The sequence below is a fragment of the Euprymna scolopes genome, chromosome 20, assembly GCF_053919585.1.
Source record: "Euprymna scolopes isolate OS-2025 chromosome 20, ASM5391958v1, whole genome shotgun sequence".
Lineage (NCBI taxonomy): Eukaryota > Metazoa > Mollusca > Cephalopoda > Sepiida > Sepiolidae > Euprymna > Euprymna scolopes.
The window spans coordinates 16,758,370-16,776,514 of record NC_136501.1 but is presented as its reverse complement, the minus strand read 5'-3'; the positions used below and the strand labels follow the sequence as shown (position 1 = coordinate 16,776,514).

General features: G+C 34.1%; 1 protein-coding gene across 7 annotated transcripts in view; it reads left to right on the top strand.

Moving 5' to 3' along the window:
* The window catches only part of LOC145241334 (dystrophin-like), a 1,936,823-nt gene that overhangs the window by 571,500 nt on the left and 1,347,178 nt on the right, over positions 1-18,145 (top strand). For all 7 annotated transcript variants that reach the window (XM_080104172.1, XM_080104173.1, XM_080104174.1 and 4 more), the window contains one exon: positions 890-1,072. In XM_080104172.1, coding sequence (XP_079960298.1) covers positions 890-1,072 — 183 coding nt within the window. The remainder of the gene's footprint in view (positions 1-889; positions 1,073-18,145) is intronic.

Here is an 18,145-nt window from a genome sequence, read left to right as displayed (position 1 = left end):
CCCCTCTGCTTGAATATATATATATATATATATATATATATATATATATATATATATATATATATAAATTATTTACTATAATAATAATTAAATACCTACAGACACTAGTGTTTCATCCTTTCGGGAATCATCAGTGCAGAGTGTCACGATTAACACCAGTCGATAGATTCGAATCTGGTGACAGAAGCCATCTCTGGCTTCATTAGCAAGGACCTAATCCATTCGGCCACCATTAACCGTAAGAAATACTGTTGAAATTTAATCATTTATTTTTTAAAAAATGTTTTTATGTCTGTCAGAGTGATCTAATCATTATATGATGATCTGCGCATAAGAAGCATTAGTGCAGGGTGTCATGAATAACACCGGTCGATAGATTTGAACCCGGCGATAGAATACATATATATATATAGATATGTGTTTGTGAGAGAGAGAGAGAGATATCACCGGCACCACACCAGAAAGACAACCCAGATATCAACTTGAAAAAGATAATCCTTTATAAATCTATAGATTTATAAACAAAACAGAACCTCTAATACCTAGGGAGTTCATCTGACCTGGCATTTTTTTTTTTTTTTCGTTTGTTTTGGAAAAACTCAAGTAGATCATAAATATGACTTTTTCAAAGTTTCATCTCTCAGTTTAAAAAGACGCTAACTTTTCCAAGGGAAAAAAATAAAATTCTGTGTGATCAAAACCAAAAGTGAACTTCCATTTCCATCTCTTAGCTGGTTTCTGTTGTCGTAATCAAATATTACTCAACTCTGTTATCAGCAGCATTGTTCATGTTTATGTGATTATTTTTCGTCATTCTCGATTTATCTCATCTTCTGTATTTATTTTGATAAAACAATGACATTTTAAAATTTTTTTTTCTCTCTTCCAGACTACAAAAGGTGAAATGTTAAAGCACCAAGGTTCCATCTCATCCATTAAAGATCTAACGAATCAGCTGAAAGACATGGCAGATGATGGTATGCTTGAAGAAGCTCTACTCAAAGTTGACAAACTTCATAAAAACTGGAATGAGCTTGACAAAAAGCTGACATTAAGGCAAGAGTTACTTCAGGTAAATAAACTGTTTTTTTGTTTTTTTAAATTGTTTTTAAAAAACAAGTTTTGATTCAATCAATATTTTTTTTAAAATTGTTTTTACAAAACAAGTTTTGATTCAATCAATATTTTTTTTAAAATTGTTTTTAAAAAACAAGTTTTGATTCAATCAATATTTTTTTTAAAATTGTTTTTAAAAAACAAGTTTTGATTCAATCAATATTTTTTTTAAATTGTTTTTAAAAAACAAGTTTTGATTCAATCAATATTTTTTTTTAAATTGTTTTTAAAAAACAAGTTTTGATTCAATCAATATTTTTTTTAAAATTGTTTTTAAAAAACAAGTTTTGATTCAATCAATATTTTTTTTTAAATTGTTTTTAAAAAACAAGTTTTGATTCAATCAATATTTTTTTTTAAATTGTTTTTAAAAAACAAGTTTTGATTCAATCAATATTTTTTTTTAAATTGTTTTTAAAAAAACAAGTTTTGATTCAATCAATATTTTTTTTTTTTTGAAAACTAGAATTAAAAATGTTTCTTTTTTGTGTTTCTGAATTTTTTGAGATGAGGATTGATTGGTCGTATTATTCGATTTCTTCAGACAGCTGTTCTCATCTTGAGACTTTTTGGTTAATGTAATCCTTGCCCTTCTTCAAGGGGATTTTGTAGAACTCAGAAATCTTTGTTGCACTTGAGAATCTGCACAGAATTTTGAATGGAAACCTTTATTAAATCCTTGGGGGTAGCGTGCTCTCGTTCCATCAGTCATGATCTTAGTAATTTATGAAAATATTTTTCAGTGTTGCCCGCACTGAGGATTGAACGTTCAACTTCTAGGAGAGTAACTTAAAACTGAATTTTACTAAGTACTTTATCCACTATACCATGGGTTCATGATATATCAAGAGCTTTAGCCTATAAACGAAACCTCCACCAACAGATTCACTGATCCTGTGCAATATTCTATAGACCTTGCAGGACGAAATCCACATTGATTGTTGCTAAGTAGATTGTTTCTGTATAGAAAGTTGACAACTTGGTTTATTTCAGATTCAAGCAACTCTCTCTCTCTCTCTCTCTCTCTATATATATATATATATATATATATATATATATATATATATATATTGGAGAGTAGATAATACAGTGGATGTGTTATCGGCAGCTCCAGTAACTCTCGCTTCTCCTATTTTGTCATTCAGTCCTCATTCAATGAGTGATGTTTCTGACAAAGGGTGAAGAAAAAGCTGCTTAAAGGTCGGTACTACTTGGTGACCAGTAGTCTGAGATGTCGGATATTTTTCTGTCTTTGTCTGTCCTTGTTGCCATGTCACTAGTAAGGGTGCTGGAGGTAAACGTTTTGTCTGGGCTGACGTTATCCGCCTGATAGTCAGGGACCCGAACCTTGGATTAACCACTAAGGAGGCTGTCCTATCAGCAGGCGCAAAGTACTGGGACTGCTGTATTGCCATTTGGTGAGTGGATCTGGACCATGCAGTAGTCTCTGGTGGGGCCTCTCGATGCCATACTAGTGGGTAATTGTTACGGCTTTACCTTTTCGTGTGCTACAAATAAAAAAAAAAAATTTCCTGTCTTTTTCTCTCTTACTTTCCCTCTCTGTACTGCTCTAACCAAGTATGCCGACCTATTCCACAAATCCCCAAACCTCAACATGAAATATCTCCAGAATAAAAACTCGATTAAACCTAGAACCCCATCTTCCAGCGTAGACCCCTACTACCAGGTCTCCTTCTCCAATATCAGGGGTCTACGTTCCAACCTTCCAGAGGTTGAAACCCAATTACAGGAGACGAAACCGGACATATTATTTCTATGTGAAACTGGAATAGGGCCGACCACTTCCCTAGATGAGTTCATAATTAATGGATACTCCAATTTAACAGCTAAATCTGACTCCCAAGATCGCCATGGGCATGGAATATGTGCCTACATTAAGGATGGCTTCCCATGTGGCAGGGATATCTCTAGAGAAGATCCTAATTTACCCTATATGTGCTTCAGGGTTGCACTTGCTAACACCACTGCATTTATATTTGCCCTCTATAGGCCCCACAACAGCGGAGTTACTATCTTTAAGAGCATATCTGAGAAAATAGACCACATACTGTCTTCACATCCCTCGGCTAACATCCACATCTGTGGTGACTTCAACGTCCATAACGTGGAATGGCTGACCCATTCAAATAAGACAGATGATGAGGGGAGGTTTTGTCATGATTTTGCCATTGCTTATGACCTCACTCAGATTGTTCGCGAACCCACCCGTGTGCCCGATACACCCAATCAATATGCAAGCCTCTTAGACCTTTTTCTTTCAACTTCCCCTGAGCTATGTTCATGTACCGTTCATTCTCCTTTAGGATCCTCCGACCACTCCGTCGTATCAGTTAAGATAAAAACAAAATGTAAGAAGCCATCAGACGTACCCCTCCACCGTACTGTATACCGATACTCTATGGCTGACTGGGATAGCTTCCGTACATTCATATCTGATTTACCTCTGCACTCCATGTTTAAAAAGGAAGTGTCCTCTATAGTATCAGATCTGACCGAATCGTTAATTGTAGGCATAGACCAATTCATACCATCAAAAAAATTCCAACAAAAACCTAACAGCCAGCCATGGTTCTCCCCAGAATGTGCTGCTGCTATCGCGCACAGAAATCACTTTTTCCATAACTACCAACGTAATAGATGCACTGAGACTAAAGCTGCTTTCAGGACTGCCAGCAACCACTGTAAAAGAGTAATAAAAAATGCAAGAGAGCTATATGCCCAGTCTGTTAAATCCAAGGTAGCTGATCAGCGGCTTGGTTCCCACCAGTTTTGGCAAATAACAAATAGGATCCTGAACAGAAGTGTGCGTTCTATCCCAACCATTATCAATGGACCAGAGGTTATCTCGTCAGCGTCAGACAAGGCCAAACTATTTGCAAAGAACTTTGCAGCTAATTCTACCCTATGCGACGAAGGCCATCAACTCCCCATATTTCCTCCTATAACACAGAACAAGCTAGGTAATATACAAATATCCGTGCATGAGGTCGCCAAGCTAATAAAAAACCTAGATTCCAGTAAAGCAACTGGCCCTGATGGCATCCCAATTATAGTGTTAAAAAAGCTTCAACCAGAACTTGCTCCCATAGTTACGAAACTATTTAAGCGCTGCCTTAAGGAGAAGTGCTTTCCGACCCCCTGGAAGACCTCATCAGTTTGCCCTGTATTTAAGAATTCAGGTGATAAGTCATCTCCCTCTCAATACAGACCAATAAGTCTTCTCTGTGTTATGAGTAAGTTACTGGAATCAATATTAAATAGAGAAATAGTCAACCACCTCAGCAGAAACAACCTTCTTAGTGACACACAATATGGTTTCCGCTCTGCAAGATCTACTGCAGATGTGCTGACGGTTATATCCCACAGGATTAGTGAATCTCTTGACAAAGGCTTCCTTTCTAGGGCAATTGCTCTTGACATATCAAAGGCCTTTGACAAAGTATGGCATAAGGGTCTACTTCACAAGATTTCCAGCTACGGTATAACTGGAAATGTTTTCTCAATCATTAAATCATTTCTCTCCGATAGGCTCATAAGAGTAGTGGTAGATGGACAAAAATCGGAGGCCTGCAATATAAATGCTGGAGTCCCTCAGGGGTCAATTCTCGGCCCAACTCTCTTCCTGATCTACATCAATGACCTCCCTAAACACATACTTAAATCATTCGTTAACATCTATGCTGATGACACGACCATCTACGGCAACACATCAAAGGCTGTAAATGACGAAGTTCTCTCTGATTCTCTCTCCTCTGATCTCGAGCGCGTGGTTCAGTGGGGGAAGATGTGGCTAGTTACCTTTAATGCATCTAAAACCAAACTCCTATCCTTACATCATCAACGCTCTGATCCCCAGCTGGCATCAATTGTGATGGATGGCTCTCGTCTGGGTGAGGCCCCGTGTTTTGACAAGCTTCTGGGTTTGACCTTTACTCCTGATCTGAAATGGAACACGTACATCAAGTCTGTTGCCAAGGTCGCAGGAAAGATGGTGGGATCCTTCTACCGCTCCAGAAGATATCTCACTACTGATGCAATTCTCTATCTATATAAAAGCCAAGTACGGCCAAGGATGGAATACTGTTGCCATATCTGGGCAGGAGCTGCCAAAAACAGCCTATCATGCCTTGACAGAGTACAAAATAGACTTCGTGGTTTAGTGGGGGATGCCCTTTTCTCTACCCTGCAACCCCTCTCCCACAGAAGAGACGTTGCGAGCCTATCCTTGTTTTATCGTTATTTTCATGGCAGGTGCTCGTCTGAACTCCAATCTCTGGTCCCCCCTCGCCAAACTTTCACGAAAATCACCCGTCTAGCTGAATCCACTGTGAAAAATTTCCCCCACTCTATATCTGTGCCTAAATCAAAACGCGGATTTCATGAGCAAAGCTTCTTTCTTAGAACTGCACGCCTGTGGAACTCTGTTCCGTCTGCCTGCTTCCCTCCGGACTACAACTTGGATGTCTTTAAGTCTAATGTTAACAAATTCCTTATGAACCGCCCCCCCTAATTAAACACTTCATAAAATCTCCTCACTAACGTGATGTACTTGCAATAACCCTTATCCCTGAGTGGCTTCCGGGCCTTGATAAGTGGTGATCACTGTGTAAAAAAAAAAAAAAAAAAAAAAAATATATATATATATGACTACTTCATTTAATCACATAAATTAATATATGAAAGTATAGATTTATGCATAAACTTATTTACTTCAACAATGCTCAATACATAGGTAGAGCTAGGTAGCAAGTCATATATATTTTATAACTTACTACTTACTACACACACACACACACACATATACATATATATACATATATATATATATATATATATATATATATATATATATATATATATAATTCACAATTTTTGAAAACACATGTTTTTATTTTTTTTCGTTAGCAAACAAAGAACAAACAGTAAAAATATTATCACAGTATTTTTGAATGCAGCAAACTCTTCAGACTATGGGGGGGGGGATAAAAACATATTTAAACACAATCTTTCCATGTCACAAACAAGTCAAAATCATACCAACGATGCCGAGAGTGTAATTCACGTTGTTGGTCAGGTCTCCATCTTTTTATTTTGGAATAATAATGAAACATCATAACAACATTATTTGCAACATCAGCATTGGATGGTTTCCATGCCTTTTTTCATGTAAGTAAATCATAGTTTTCGTCTGGAGAACCTGATTGATGCAATTGAAATAAATTACATATTACATGAAACTTCTTTTTGGCTTCACCATACATTTTGTGTGTGTGTGTATATATATATATATATATATATATATATATATACACATAATTAACTGCTATTTTTTGCAGTTGAATATAGAACAAGATTATTTATTTCACACGAGCAGGACGCATGGAAATTCCACAGCAAACTCTTTCATACGTGGTATACTAGCAGTTCAGCCCAGCTTTGATCGGGCCTTATGTACTGTTCATAATTTTATGTGCATATGTATGTATGTATATATATATATATATATATATATATATATATATATATATATATATATATATATATATTAAAAAGTTTAACTCATGCTAAGGTAACCTACATCTAAAATTTCAAGTGTTTAGACCAAAAATTGACAGAGGAGTTTGGTAGAGTTTGCACAGGTTAACTCTTTCAACTGTGACCTCTTGCCAACCAAATTTTTGCCCCAAAACTGATTAAAAAGCTTGTAGCATGTCTGAATACCCTTTATGTAAAATTTCAAATGTTTAGACCCAAAATTGGCTGAATAGTTTGCTAGAGATCACAGAGGTCAAATCTTTTTAAGTTTGACCCCTTGGCAGCCAAATTTTCGGCCAAAAACCGATAAAAAAGCTTGCCCTATGTTTGAATACACTTTATGTAAAATTTCAAATGTTTAAACCAAAAATTGGCTGAGTAATTTGGTAGAGATCGCAAAGGTTACATTTTTCTTTTTTAAATTTGACCCCAATTTTGATCTTAACATTTATTGTTTGGGGCTGAAATAAAATTAAAAAGTTTGTCCAAGTAACCTACATCTAAAATTCAAGTGTTTAGACTCAAAATTGGCAGAAGAGTTTGGTGAAATCATTGAACTTTGACCCTTTGACAGCCCAATTTCTGGCCGAAAACCGATTAAAAAGATTTTCCCAAATCTCAATACCCCTTATGTCAAATCTCGAGTCTGTAGACTGATAATTGGCAGAGTAGTTTGGTAGGGAAATGTACACACTCACAGACAATTTCACTTTTATAGATATATAGATTGATGTTGGCATTCTGTGGATGTTCAGTATAAATGGAGATACCCTGATATTATTGTAGCTCTTTTGTTAAAACTGCAAAAGTATTTATCTAAACTAGCAGGGACGGCTGGCATAGACCGGTTGTAAAATATGCTTAAATGGGATATTTCAATTTACGCAGATTTCATATATATTATTATAGAGTCAATTTTCTATCGATTCTTATATATTATAAAGTTGCGATTTCAAAAATAAAAAAAAATATATATCCATATATAAGGTACATCAGCTTGAATCGAAACTGAAACCAAAACTTATGAAAAAAAAAAATACACACATGTATAACTTCAGTTCCTTCCGTTATAATCCAAACCGAAACCAAAATTTTTGAAGAATTCTTGGTAAAATTATTTAGTACAAGAAATGGAAGTCCATAACAATTAAACCACAGTCACTCAAAAAAAAAAAAAAGGTGTGTGACACACAAAATAACACACACGCTATCATATTAATATAAAGATTACAAACACAACAAAGGACCTGTGGTGTAGTGGTCAGAGTACTTGGAAAAAGTCAATTATAAAAGTGATATTCTCCTCAAGGTTGAAGTTCAATTCTCAGTGTGGCAACGGAAAAATACAATTGCAAATTACGTAGCACTTGGATCCAGTCATGGCTGATGGAACGGGAGTATGCTACTTCCATATAAAGGGTTCCATTTGAAATTTTGTTCAGACTCCTGAGTTCGACAGAAAGATTCCAGGGTTTGGCAAGACATACCTGAAGAAGGTTGGAGGTTACATTGATCCAAACGTTATGAAAATGACACTCGGTAATTCAAGATGAGAGTAGTAGTCCAATGAATCCAAATAATATGAATAACCAATCCTCATCTCAAAAATTCAGAAACTTAAAATCATTTATTTCACATTACAAACACAAGTATATTTTCAAATCAATCAGGAAGGCCTGTATTCTAAATCACTGAGAAAGACTTGTTGAGACCTAGTCATGCGAAAGATCGTTTGAATTTCTGGTGATTCCTTAATTCTCACATTACCTAGGTCCTTTTCTGAGGTTAGCATTTTTATTTGTATGTCTTTAGTGTGATTGTCATTATGAGATAGATGTTTATGGAATGAAGACGTCTTGGTTATAGTTTAGCAAACTAAAAACATTTTCCTTTGCATATACATATATATATATATATATATATGCACACTTTTAAAGGTTGAAAAACTTCCAAGACATTTGAGTAAAAACACAAAGAAAAGAAATTAAACAAAAGAATAAAATCATCAAAAGTGAGATCTTTACTGGCTTTGTTCAGATCAATGGAAAAGTGCAGATTTTAAATTTATTAAAATAACAGCAAAAACATAAGACAAAGGAAGATGCACAACGGGATGTTTTAAGCATAAATATACTATTTGAAAAATAAAAAGAATTGTAATGTGCATTCGATAAAGATGTTAAATCTTTGGCATATAATATATATATATATATATATATATATATATATATATATATATATATATATATATATATTACACAGTGTTTAGTGCTGATTTTCAGGTTATTTTTGTTAAAATGTTGTAAAGTTTGATTCTGGGAAGTGTTGCTATACAAGTTTGAGGAATGACTTTTCAGTGTTGCTGTTTTCTGTTTTCGCTATTAAGGTTAGTGTTAAATTAGATTGTTGCTTTTTATTTGTTTTTTTGTTGTTGCTTGTATCTGCTATCCTTTAATGCTTTATTGTAAGATATCTTTTTATTGTTAAAAATACTAACATTAGAAAAGTTTTCACAGTGCGTGTGGTTGATGGATTTTGGTATTTGCTTGATAATTGATGGGTTAGAGTTTGATGAGGTGTTTATGTATAGGGGCGTGTTGTTTTCTTTCCTGAAGTGCTTAAATATTGTTGAGGTTATGTGTTATGTCTAACTACCTAGAAAATCACTAAAACCTGATAGCAGCCAAACAACAACAACAGTATCTATACATATAAAAGACAAAACGTGCGGGTTTCTCAGGGAAGGGGGGTTACTATCGCTTAGAACTTCTTATATACCGTGTAGATCATAATATGTACGAATTGCAAACGCGTGTCACGGCTAGATTTATTTATAGCGACTTTTACAAAAATTATTGCTATTTTGGCTTCCCACGTTGATTTAGCTTTTTTGTATGAAACTAATGAGCAGTTCTCGGCTATGGACCGGGAACGTCCAGAAAGCGATGGATGTTTGGTCCATATCGGTTTTAACCGTCATATCAGACAATTGCTTTCATTTGGACACTCCTCCTAATAAAGGGGGAGCTAGTTTTCCCCAACACGTTAGGGAAACAAAACCAGATGAAGTTAGGTAAAAAAAACAAACCCAAAAGAACTATCCCGCAATTAAAATTAAGTGTGGTTCTCTGACCTAATTAAGTTTGCCGCGCACCTGTCATTTATAAACTAATAATTAAAATTGCTTTCAGTTACTTTCCTTTCAGGTTCGATACTACCTACCTACCAAAACTTTTTATTTTTTTATTTTTCCTGTTCTTATTTTTTTGTTTTTCTGATTTTTTTAAAACATAGGGTTTGAATCTACAAACACCTAGGTAACGCCGGGTATCCCTGCTAGTATATAATATAAGCAGATCTGTGTCATGGTATTGCCCGGAAAATATAATTAAAAATACATATAAGTATTAGAGTATTATTAACTATGAAACAAAAAGCAGGAAAAAACCCAACTTATTTCACTATAAATAATTTAGTGATTAAAATAGGATTTATCCATGTTTTGGTACTGACCTAGAAAATTTATTTTATGTCTCCTCCGAATATTGGCTGATGTTACAATATTTTATCATTTGGTTTGTTTTTATTTAAAAAATAGAATTAACGTTAAAGTGTAGTATTTGTTTTGCTACTATAATTAATCCTTTCTCTTGGTCATCTATAATATAAATCTCACCTGTTTGTTTAAATTTATGTATGTACGTATGTATGTGTCGTAAAAACTTTTGACAGAGGCGATGGATGTTCACAAGATCAGTATTATTTTGAAGCTTGATGACAAATATCGAAAAATTGGCCAAAAACCTTAATTCCTTCACCCTCAACTGGGCACTTTTCTATAGGAAGGGGTTCCTTTTTTCGCCGCTATTTTTGAAAGTCATCGCTTCTTTTCAATTGTCTAGCCTTAATTTAAACCTACGTCACTTCCGGTTTGGCAAAAGCGTCACGTCTTTTTTTTTTTTTTTTTTTTTTTTTCACTTTCTTTTCTTCCTTCATGGTAAGGGTTTGAGCCAGCTTGCCTACTACCATTTTTTTTTTTTTTTTTTTTTTCTCAACCGACACCCTTACACACACCTCCATTTTCTTTTCCGCCTTCGCGTCATCACGGGTTCGAGCCTACCTGCTTACTACAACTTTTTTTTTTTTTTTTTTTGCCCAACACACACCTACAAACACCCGGGCAACGCCGGGCACTCAGGCTGGTTGACATAATAAAATAATAAAAGCTGAAATTTTATTTAACCATAAAAATGTGAAACAATAAATAAATAAAATGACGCTAATTTATTTCAGACAATGCATGATGGGTAAATAAAACGTTCAGATGGAAATTATATCTAGGTTGTTGTGTTCTTCCTTCGTATGTGTTCTCTACAATACCACCATTGGTTTAGGTTTCCAGTTAGGAAAATTTTTATGCTTGCAAGAATTATAAATAACTAGCAGGGCCCGTGGAAATTCCACAGCAACAGTTTTCATATGTAATATATTGCTGCTAGGCATTCTGGGGGGGGGGGACGTTCAATGTGAATGAAACCCCTGCTTTTGTTAAAACTGTAAAATTATCTAAGTAATCTGGTTAATGTAGTGTTAGAATATATCTGGTTATTATGGTTTATCTCCAAACTCCTTATAGGAGTTTGTGACATATTTCCATTGCATGGACGCCCAATGCAAAATGAAACCCCACGATATCATTATACCATCTTTGGACAGAACAGATACTACCCTTGGATTCTAGACAGAAGATCAAGAAAGCATATTTTAGTTTTATGTACGGCCCAAAAGCGACATCATTTTTATGTTTTAATTTATTTATTTTTTAATTGCATTTTCGGTGATCGGGAGATCCTATTTATTAAAAAGAGGACAGAAAAAGATAACACGCTAATTTAATGTTCATAGTATATCTATATACTAATGTAATGCTTGTAGTATATTATCACCTTCTATCCTCCTTTTTAATAAATAGGATCTCCCGATCACTGAATAATTTATAACATGGAAGCCATGACACATACATACATACTAGGGTGGTGGTAGTAACTCGTATTTTAACTTGCAAAGATTTTTCTCCCTTCTTTTATCGCTGCTAGTGCACTTACTGACCTGCGCTATTTTTTAAATCGTATTTCCAAGTTTAATTAAAGTTTTATGATGTTTTTTTATTCAGTTGTAAGGTAAAAGTATAGAATAGGTACAAAACACCCTATCCTCCCCTCCCCATGTTAAGAATGGCTTTTTAAATAATAACGTTATTATTTCAGCACGGATCAATAAGTGCACTAGTATCCTTTTATCTTACACTAGCGAGGGGTACCCAGCGTTGCCTGGGTGTTTTTCGCGGTATGTGAAAAAAACCTGAAAATGTGAAAAAAAAAACAGGTGCCCGTGAAAAAAAAAAAACGTAGCCTTCACGACGCGCAGTTGGAAAATAGTTAAGTGTTAAGAAAAAAAAAAGGTGCGCATTTTTGATTGACGTGACGGCGATAGGTATTCAGCAGTTAGCATTTTGTGCGGGACAGTTTTGAATGAGGTGAATAAATCGGTTTGTTTGTTTTTAAAAACCCGCTCCCTATTTATTAGGAGGAGCGAAATGAAAGCTACAGTCTGATATGACGAAGTCGACATTGAACAAACGTTACTTAGCTCTCTTGAGACAACTGGCTTTCGGCCTGTGGGATTTATTTGCTTCCCCACTGAGCAAATTAAGCACAAGGCCGTTTTTTAATGTGGAGATGGGGGGAGGGAAAGGGGGGACCAGCTCCCGAGAGGTAGGAAATGGGAGCTGGATAGTAACTGTTGGTATGAAGGGTTGCCCCTACATTGACCAAGGTCAGATATGTGGGGTTACCCCCACATATGGTCTTTGCTAGTCATAGCTTGCAGCATCTGTTGGAACAGATACTACAATTTGATCTTGTCCCCTGTGCCGCCGAAGCGGGGGGGGGGGGCTTTCGGCCTGTGGGTATTTATTTGCTCCCCCACCGAGCAAATTAGGCACAAGGCCAATTTTTATTGTGAGGAGTCAAGGGAGGTGGAAGGGAAAAAGGGGACCAGCTCCCGAGAGGAGGGAAATGGGAGCTGGTTAAAGGTCAAGCATGTGGGGTTGCCCCCACATCTGGTCTTTGCTAGTCATAGCTAGTCATAGCTTGCAGCATCTGCCGGAACAGATACTACACTTTGATCATGTCACCCGGGCCCCGGAGGGCGCGCGGGCAAGTGGCTTTCAGCCTGTGATTAGAGTCAAGTTTCGCTTTTTTTTTTATACCGAAAACCGAATGTAACGCGTGCCGATGCGGGAAATGTCGAATAATTAACGTTTGAAAGTCAATAAAATTAAATAGACAGGCGAGATCCGTGGATAACTCTGAGATATTACAATTTATAGATGATATAAAAAGTTTTAAGAAGTTGTGAACCGAGCAAGCGCTTCTCTGAAAGAAGCCTTTTGTGGACATCGAGGAAAAGCGTACATACATACATACATTTTCGCTTTTATATATATATAGATTAAGTTCGGCAGTTTTTTTTTTATTATTTTATTTTATTTTTTTTCACTTTAAATCTAAATTTTATTTATTATTTAAATTATAGAAGAATAAAAACAGATTTTATTATTTTTTCCTGTGTAACCATAAAAATATGCACCCCCCCCCCAAAAAAAAAAAATCTTAACTTAAATGACTATATTATACTTTAAGCAACACCTGTTAGGAATGGCTAGTTAAAATATTATATTTTTATTATTATTTTTAAAAAATATTAAAAGAAAAAAGGCAACCGATTTCAAATTTATTTTCTGCATTAATCAGGAATATAAAAATAACCACAAAATGTGTTTCTATTTAAAATGTTGAATAACACTAAGTTAACTTGATTGATAAATAGTTCTTAAAGACAACGAAAGCCTAAAACTATTTTTCATTTATTTCTTTGTGTTGCTTTATTTCTTTCTTTTGAAACTTAAAACAAAATGTTCCTTGGGCCAATTTGTCTAATTTTGGATTTTCTGTTGACTTTGAATGCAAATTTCCAAGAAAAGAAAATTTTTATTTAGCGTGATTACATGTTTGAAAAAAAAAATGCCACAAGCAAAATTGTAGGAATTGTGAGTTAAAAAAAACTTTTTCTTTCTTCTAATGAATTCAATCAGTGTGTATCATTGGTAAATAATTGATGCTCATATATTTAACAGTTTTGGCAGAATGTTTTCTGATTTGTAAATGATCTCATCAATTATTTTCTTTCTGTAATGGAGGGAAAATGTTGAAGAGTTTTTTTTTTTTTGTTTTGTTTTAGTGATTGATAGACTCAGACTACGATAATCGAACGAAGAGATTAAAAAAATCATGAAATGCAAACATGTATTTGATCATACATAAATGTTCCTATTTACTTGCCTCACCACGAGGGCAGAGTTAAACGCAAGATCGGTTTTTAATGTGGGAAAAATTCAGCTCACTAAAAAGGGGTACTCTGGATAGGGACAAAAGTAGAAATTGTCTCGGTCATGAATGATTTCTCCGCCACCGACCGAGAAAAGAAAAGACTAAGTGTAGCATCAGAACAGATACTACACCGTGATCTTTGCCCAAACATAAACCCTAATCTACCATTGTTTTTGCCATATATATACTAGCTGTATCTACTTGGCGTTGTCAGGTTGAAAAATTACCAAGTGGAGGCTTTAGTTACATATTATTTAAGATACACCAAATAACCTGACTTCTGATGATTTTCCTGAAAGTGGACCACGTGTTGGATTTAGGGGAGCATAAAACACATCCATCTTTCCCCCATAAAAATCAAACTGAGAAATAACTCTAATAGCTTAAAACGAGAAAATAACTCTAATAGCTTAAAACGGGAAAATAACTCTAATAGCTTAAAACGAGAAAATAACTCTAATAGCTTAAAACGGGAAAATAACTCTAATAGCTTAAAACGAGAAAATAACTCTAATAGCTTAAAACGGGAAAATAACTCTAATAGCTTAAAACGAGAAAATAACTCTAATAGCTTAAAACGGGAAAATAACTCTAATAGCTTAAAACGGGAAAATAACTCTAATAGCTTAAAACGGGAAAATAACTCTAATAGCTTTAAAAAAAAAAAAAAAAAGAAACAAACTTATTTCCGGTTTAAATGTAACTGATGCCGACTAATAATAATTGAAAATAAATAAATATAAATAAAAAATAAATAAATCAACTTTAAATAATATTTTTATATAGAACAATTAAAACAAACATAACATGGAGCTAATTATTAGAATAGATTTCTTTCATGTAAATATGCAAGTGAAGTTACTCCTTGAATGTAGATTTCCTTTGAATAAATAGTATATATAGAAATCATGTTGGAATGAAAGTGTATAAAAGTCTGTTTTCAGTATAAAAATTAATTTGCGAAACAATATGCCTTTTGTACGTAGAAATCAAATTGTGAACAACAGGCAGGAATATGACTTTATTTTAATAGATATTTGATCAGAATCCATCGTGAAAATTAATTGATTCCTTCCAGATAAATTACGGATAATATTGAAAATGATCCGATTCAATAACTTATCATTCTTGACAGGGAATTGTCAGTGAGAATTAATTACTTGAATTCTTCATTGTTTTCTAAGTCGTTGATATCTTGAAAATTATTGCTGAGTTTTGTGTAACATTTTTTATGCCCATTGTCATTTATTTTATGCATAGTTGTTTAAAATATTAGCATAATCTGTATATATAAAAGCGAAAATGTGTGTATGTATGTTTGTATGTGTGTTTGTGTGTCTACTAAAAACTTTCGACAGACGCAACGAAAATTCACAAATTTGGTATCATATCGAAACTCCATCTTTTGCTCGAAAAATATCGAAAAATTGGCCAAAAATGTTAACTTTTTCACCCCGAAATCGACAATTTTCGACAGGGGGGGGGGGCAACAAAACGGTCCTCTCGTGACAATGACCGATTCTACACATGCGTCAGATGACGTCATGACCTGATTTACTTTAAATAGTTGAAAAACCGAACAAATTTCGCAAAGTTAACTGAGTTGGTTAAGGCCTTGGTTCATTATCTAAACGTTTTGGGTTCGAATTGTGGTGTGAGATGGGGTTTGTTTTTTTCGATTTTTTAAATTTAAATATTGAATCAGTGTTATTTAAGCCATTTTTCATGTAACGTTCGTTTTTCTGCTTTTTTTTTTTTTTTTACTTCGCTTATTCTTAGCGACACCAAAAAACACCCGGGTACCCACCGATTTTTTTCCACATGTTCGTTTTTCTGTTTTCATCGTTCGTTTGCTTTACGTTAGTTTTTTTTTATTGTTTGATCGCCGTGTAGCGGGGAAAACAGAAACTGGCTTCCGCAACTTGACGTTGTCGCACCTGCTAATCTCGGTTTATAAACGTCAACTTAACACACTTATCAATTCATCTGTTCCCGTGGTCGAGATGGTTAGGTCGCAGGGTTTTTTTTTTCCATTTTTCCACCTCTGCGTCAAACGTTTGGGGTTCAAGCCTGCTTTTTTTTTTTACACCTATAAACAACTGGCCAACGTTTTTTTTTTTAACAAGGTTGTTTTAATCTACCCCCACCACCAGCACACACCTCCAAACATCCGGGCAACGCCGGGTACCCCCGCTAGTCTATAATATATATAAAAAAAACTTACTTGTGTGTTTGTATGTCCAACTAAAAGTAAAAAATGGCAAAACAAAAACCCACAATGTTGATATCTTCTGAATCAGTATTGTCCCAGGTGAAAAATATCAAAAATTTAGAAAAAAATTTTTTTTTGTTCTTTGAGTCAACTGGGTTGGGTTTTATCAAAGAGGGGGGTAGGATCAATGTTATTGCGTACTAATTTTGAAAGAAAATGCTGACAAATTCCACAGAAAGAAAGTTGTCTGTGTTTATGTGTGTATGTCTAACTTGAGAGGAATGGGCTGGGCAGAGAAGATAAAAGAGTTCGGGGAGGGGGTAAGGGAAATGTAAGAGGGAAAAGAGACAAAGATAGAAGGTAGATAGAAGTTTTAATAGAAATATGTTAAATTTTAATCCCGGGAAATGCTGAGTAGCCCTGCTAGTACACTCTAAGATAAAGCTACCATTTCCCCCCTCTAATGCTTAGATCACTTAAAAAGAATTGTTCTTTTCTTCATTAATCATTATTGAGTAATCATTTAAAAAAAAAAAAACGTATTTCTTGAATTCCTTTTTTATTTACCTTATGAAATCATTGTTTCCTGCAAATTTTCTTAGCGACAATGTCTTCAGATTATTAAGAGTTTATTTTGCTAATGATATTTAAAAAAATTGATTTTTTAGTTTATTCTTTCTTTCTTTTCTTTTTTTTGCCTTTGAATTGCTACGTGAAAGTACAGAAGAATAAGTTTCTAAACAATGTTTTTATTTCTGCACGGTTTGTATTCAGCCAAGTGCTATATTGTCGGAGCGGGAAGGGGGGTGATGTCTGTATGGCATGGATGGGTGTATATTATGTATGTGTGTCTGGTATAAAACATGCAGCAACAAATACATTTTGACAACAGATACAATTTAACAACAAATACATTTTAACAACAAATACATTTTAACAACAAATACATTTTAACAACAGATATATTTTAACAACAGATTCATTTTAACGGCAGATTCATTTTAACAGCAGATTCATTTTAACGGCAGATTCATTTTAACAGCAGATTCATTTTAACAGCAGATTCATTTTAACAGCAGATTCATTTTAACGGCAGATTCATTTTAACAACAGATTCATTTTTAACAACAGATTCATTTTTAACAACAGATTCATTTTTAACAACAGATTCATTTTAACAACAGATTCATTTTTAACAACAGATTCATTTTTAACAACAGATTCATTTTTAACAACAGATTCATTTTAACAACAGATTCATTTTTAACAACAGATTCATTTTTAACAACAGATTCATTTTAACAACAGATTCATTTTAACAACAGATTCATTTTTAACAACAGATTCATTTTTAACAACAGATTCATTTTAACAACAGATTCATTTTTAACAACAGATTCATTTTTAACAACAGATTCATTTTTAACAACAGATTCATTTTTAACAACAGATTCATTTTTAACAACAGATTCATTTTAACAACAGATTCATTTTTAACAACAGATTCATTTTTAACAACAGATTCATTTTAACAACAGATTCATTTTAACAACAGATTCATTTTTAACAACAGATTCATTTTTAACAACAGATTCATTTTTAACAACAGATTCATTTTTAACAACAGATTCATTTTTAACAACAGATTCATTTTAACAACAGATTCATTTTTAACAACAAATACATGTTAACAACAGATACATGTTAACAAAAGAGTCAAATAACAGTTCTTTGGCGTTGTAATATCGTAGCTGTATAATGAGCGTCTATATGTTTGTAAAATTAAAACTGTAAGTTGAACTTTACAATA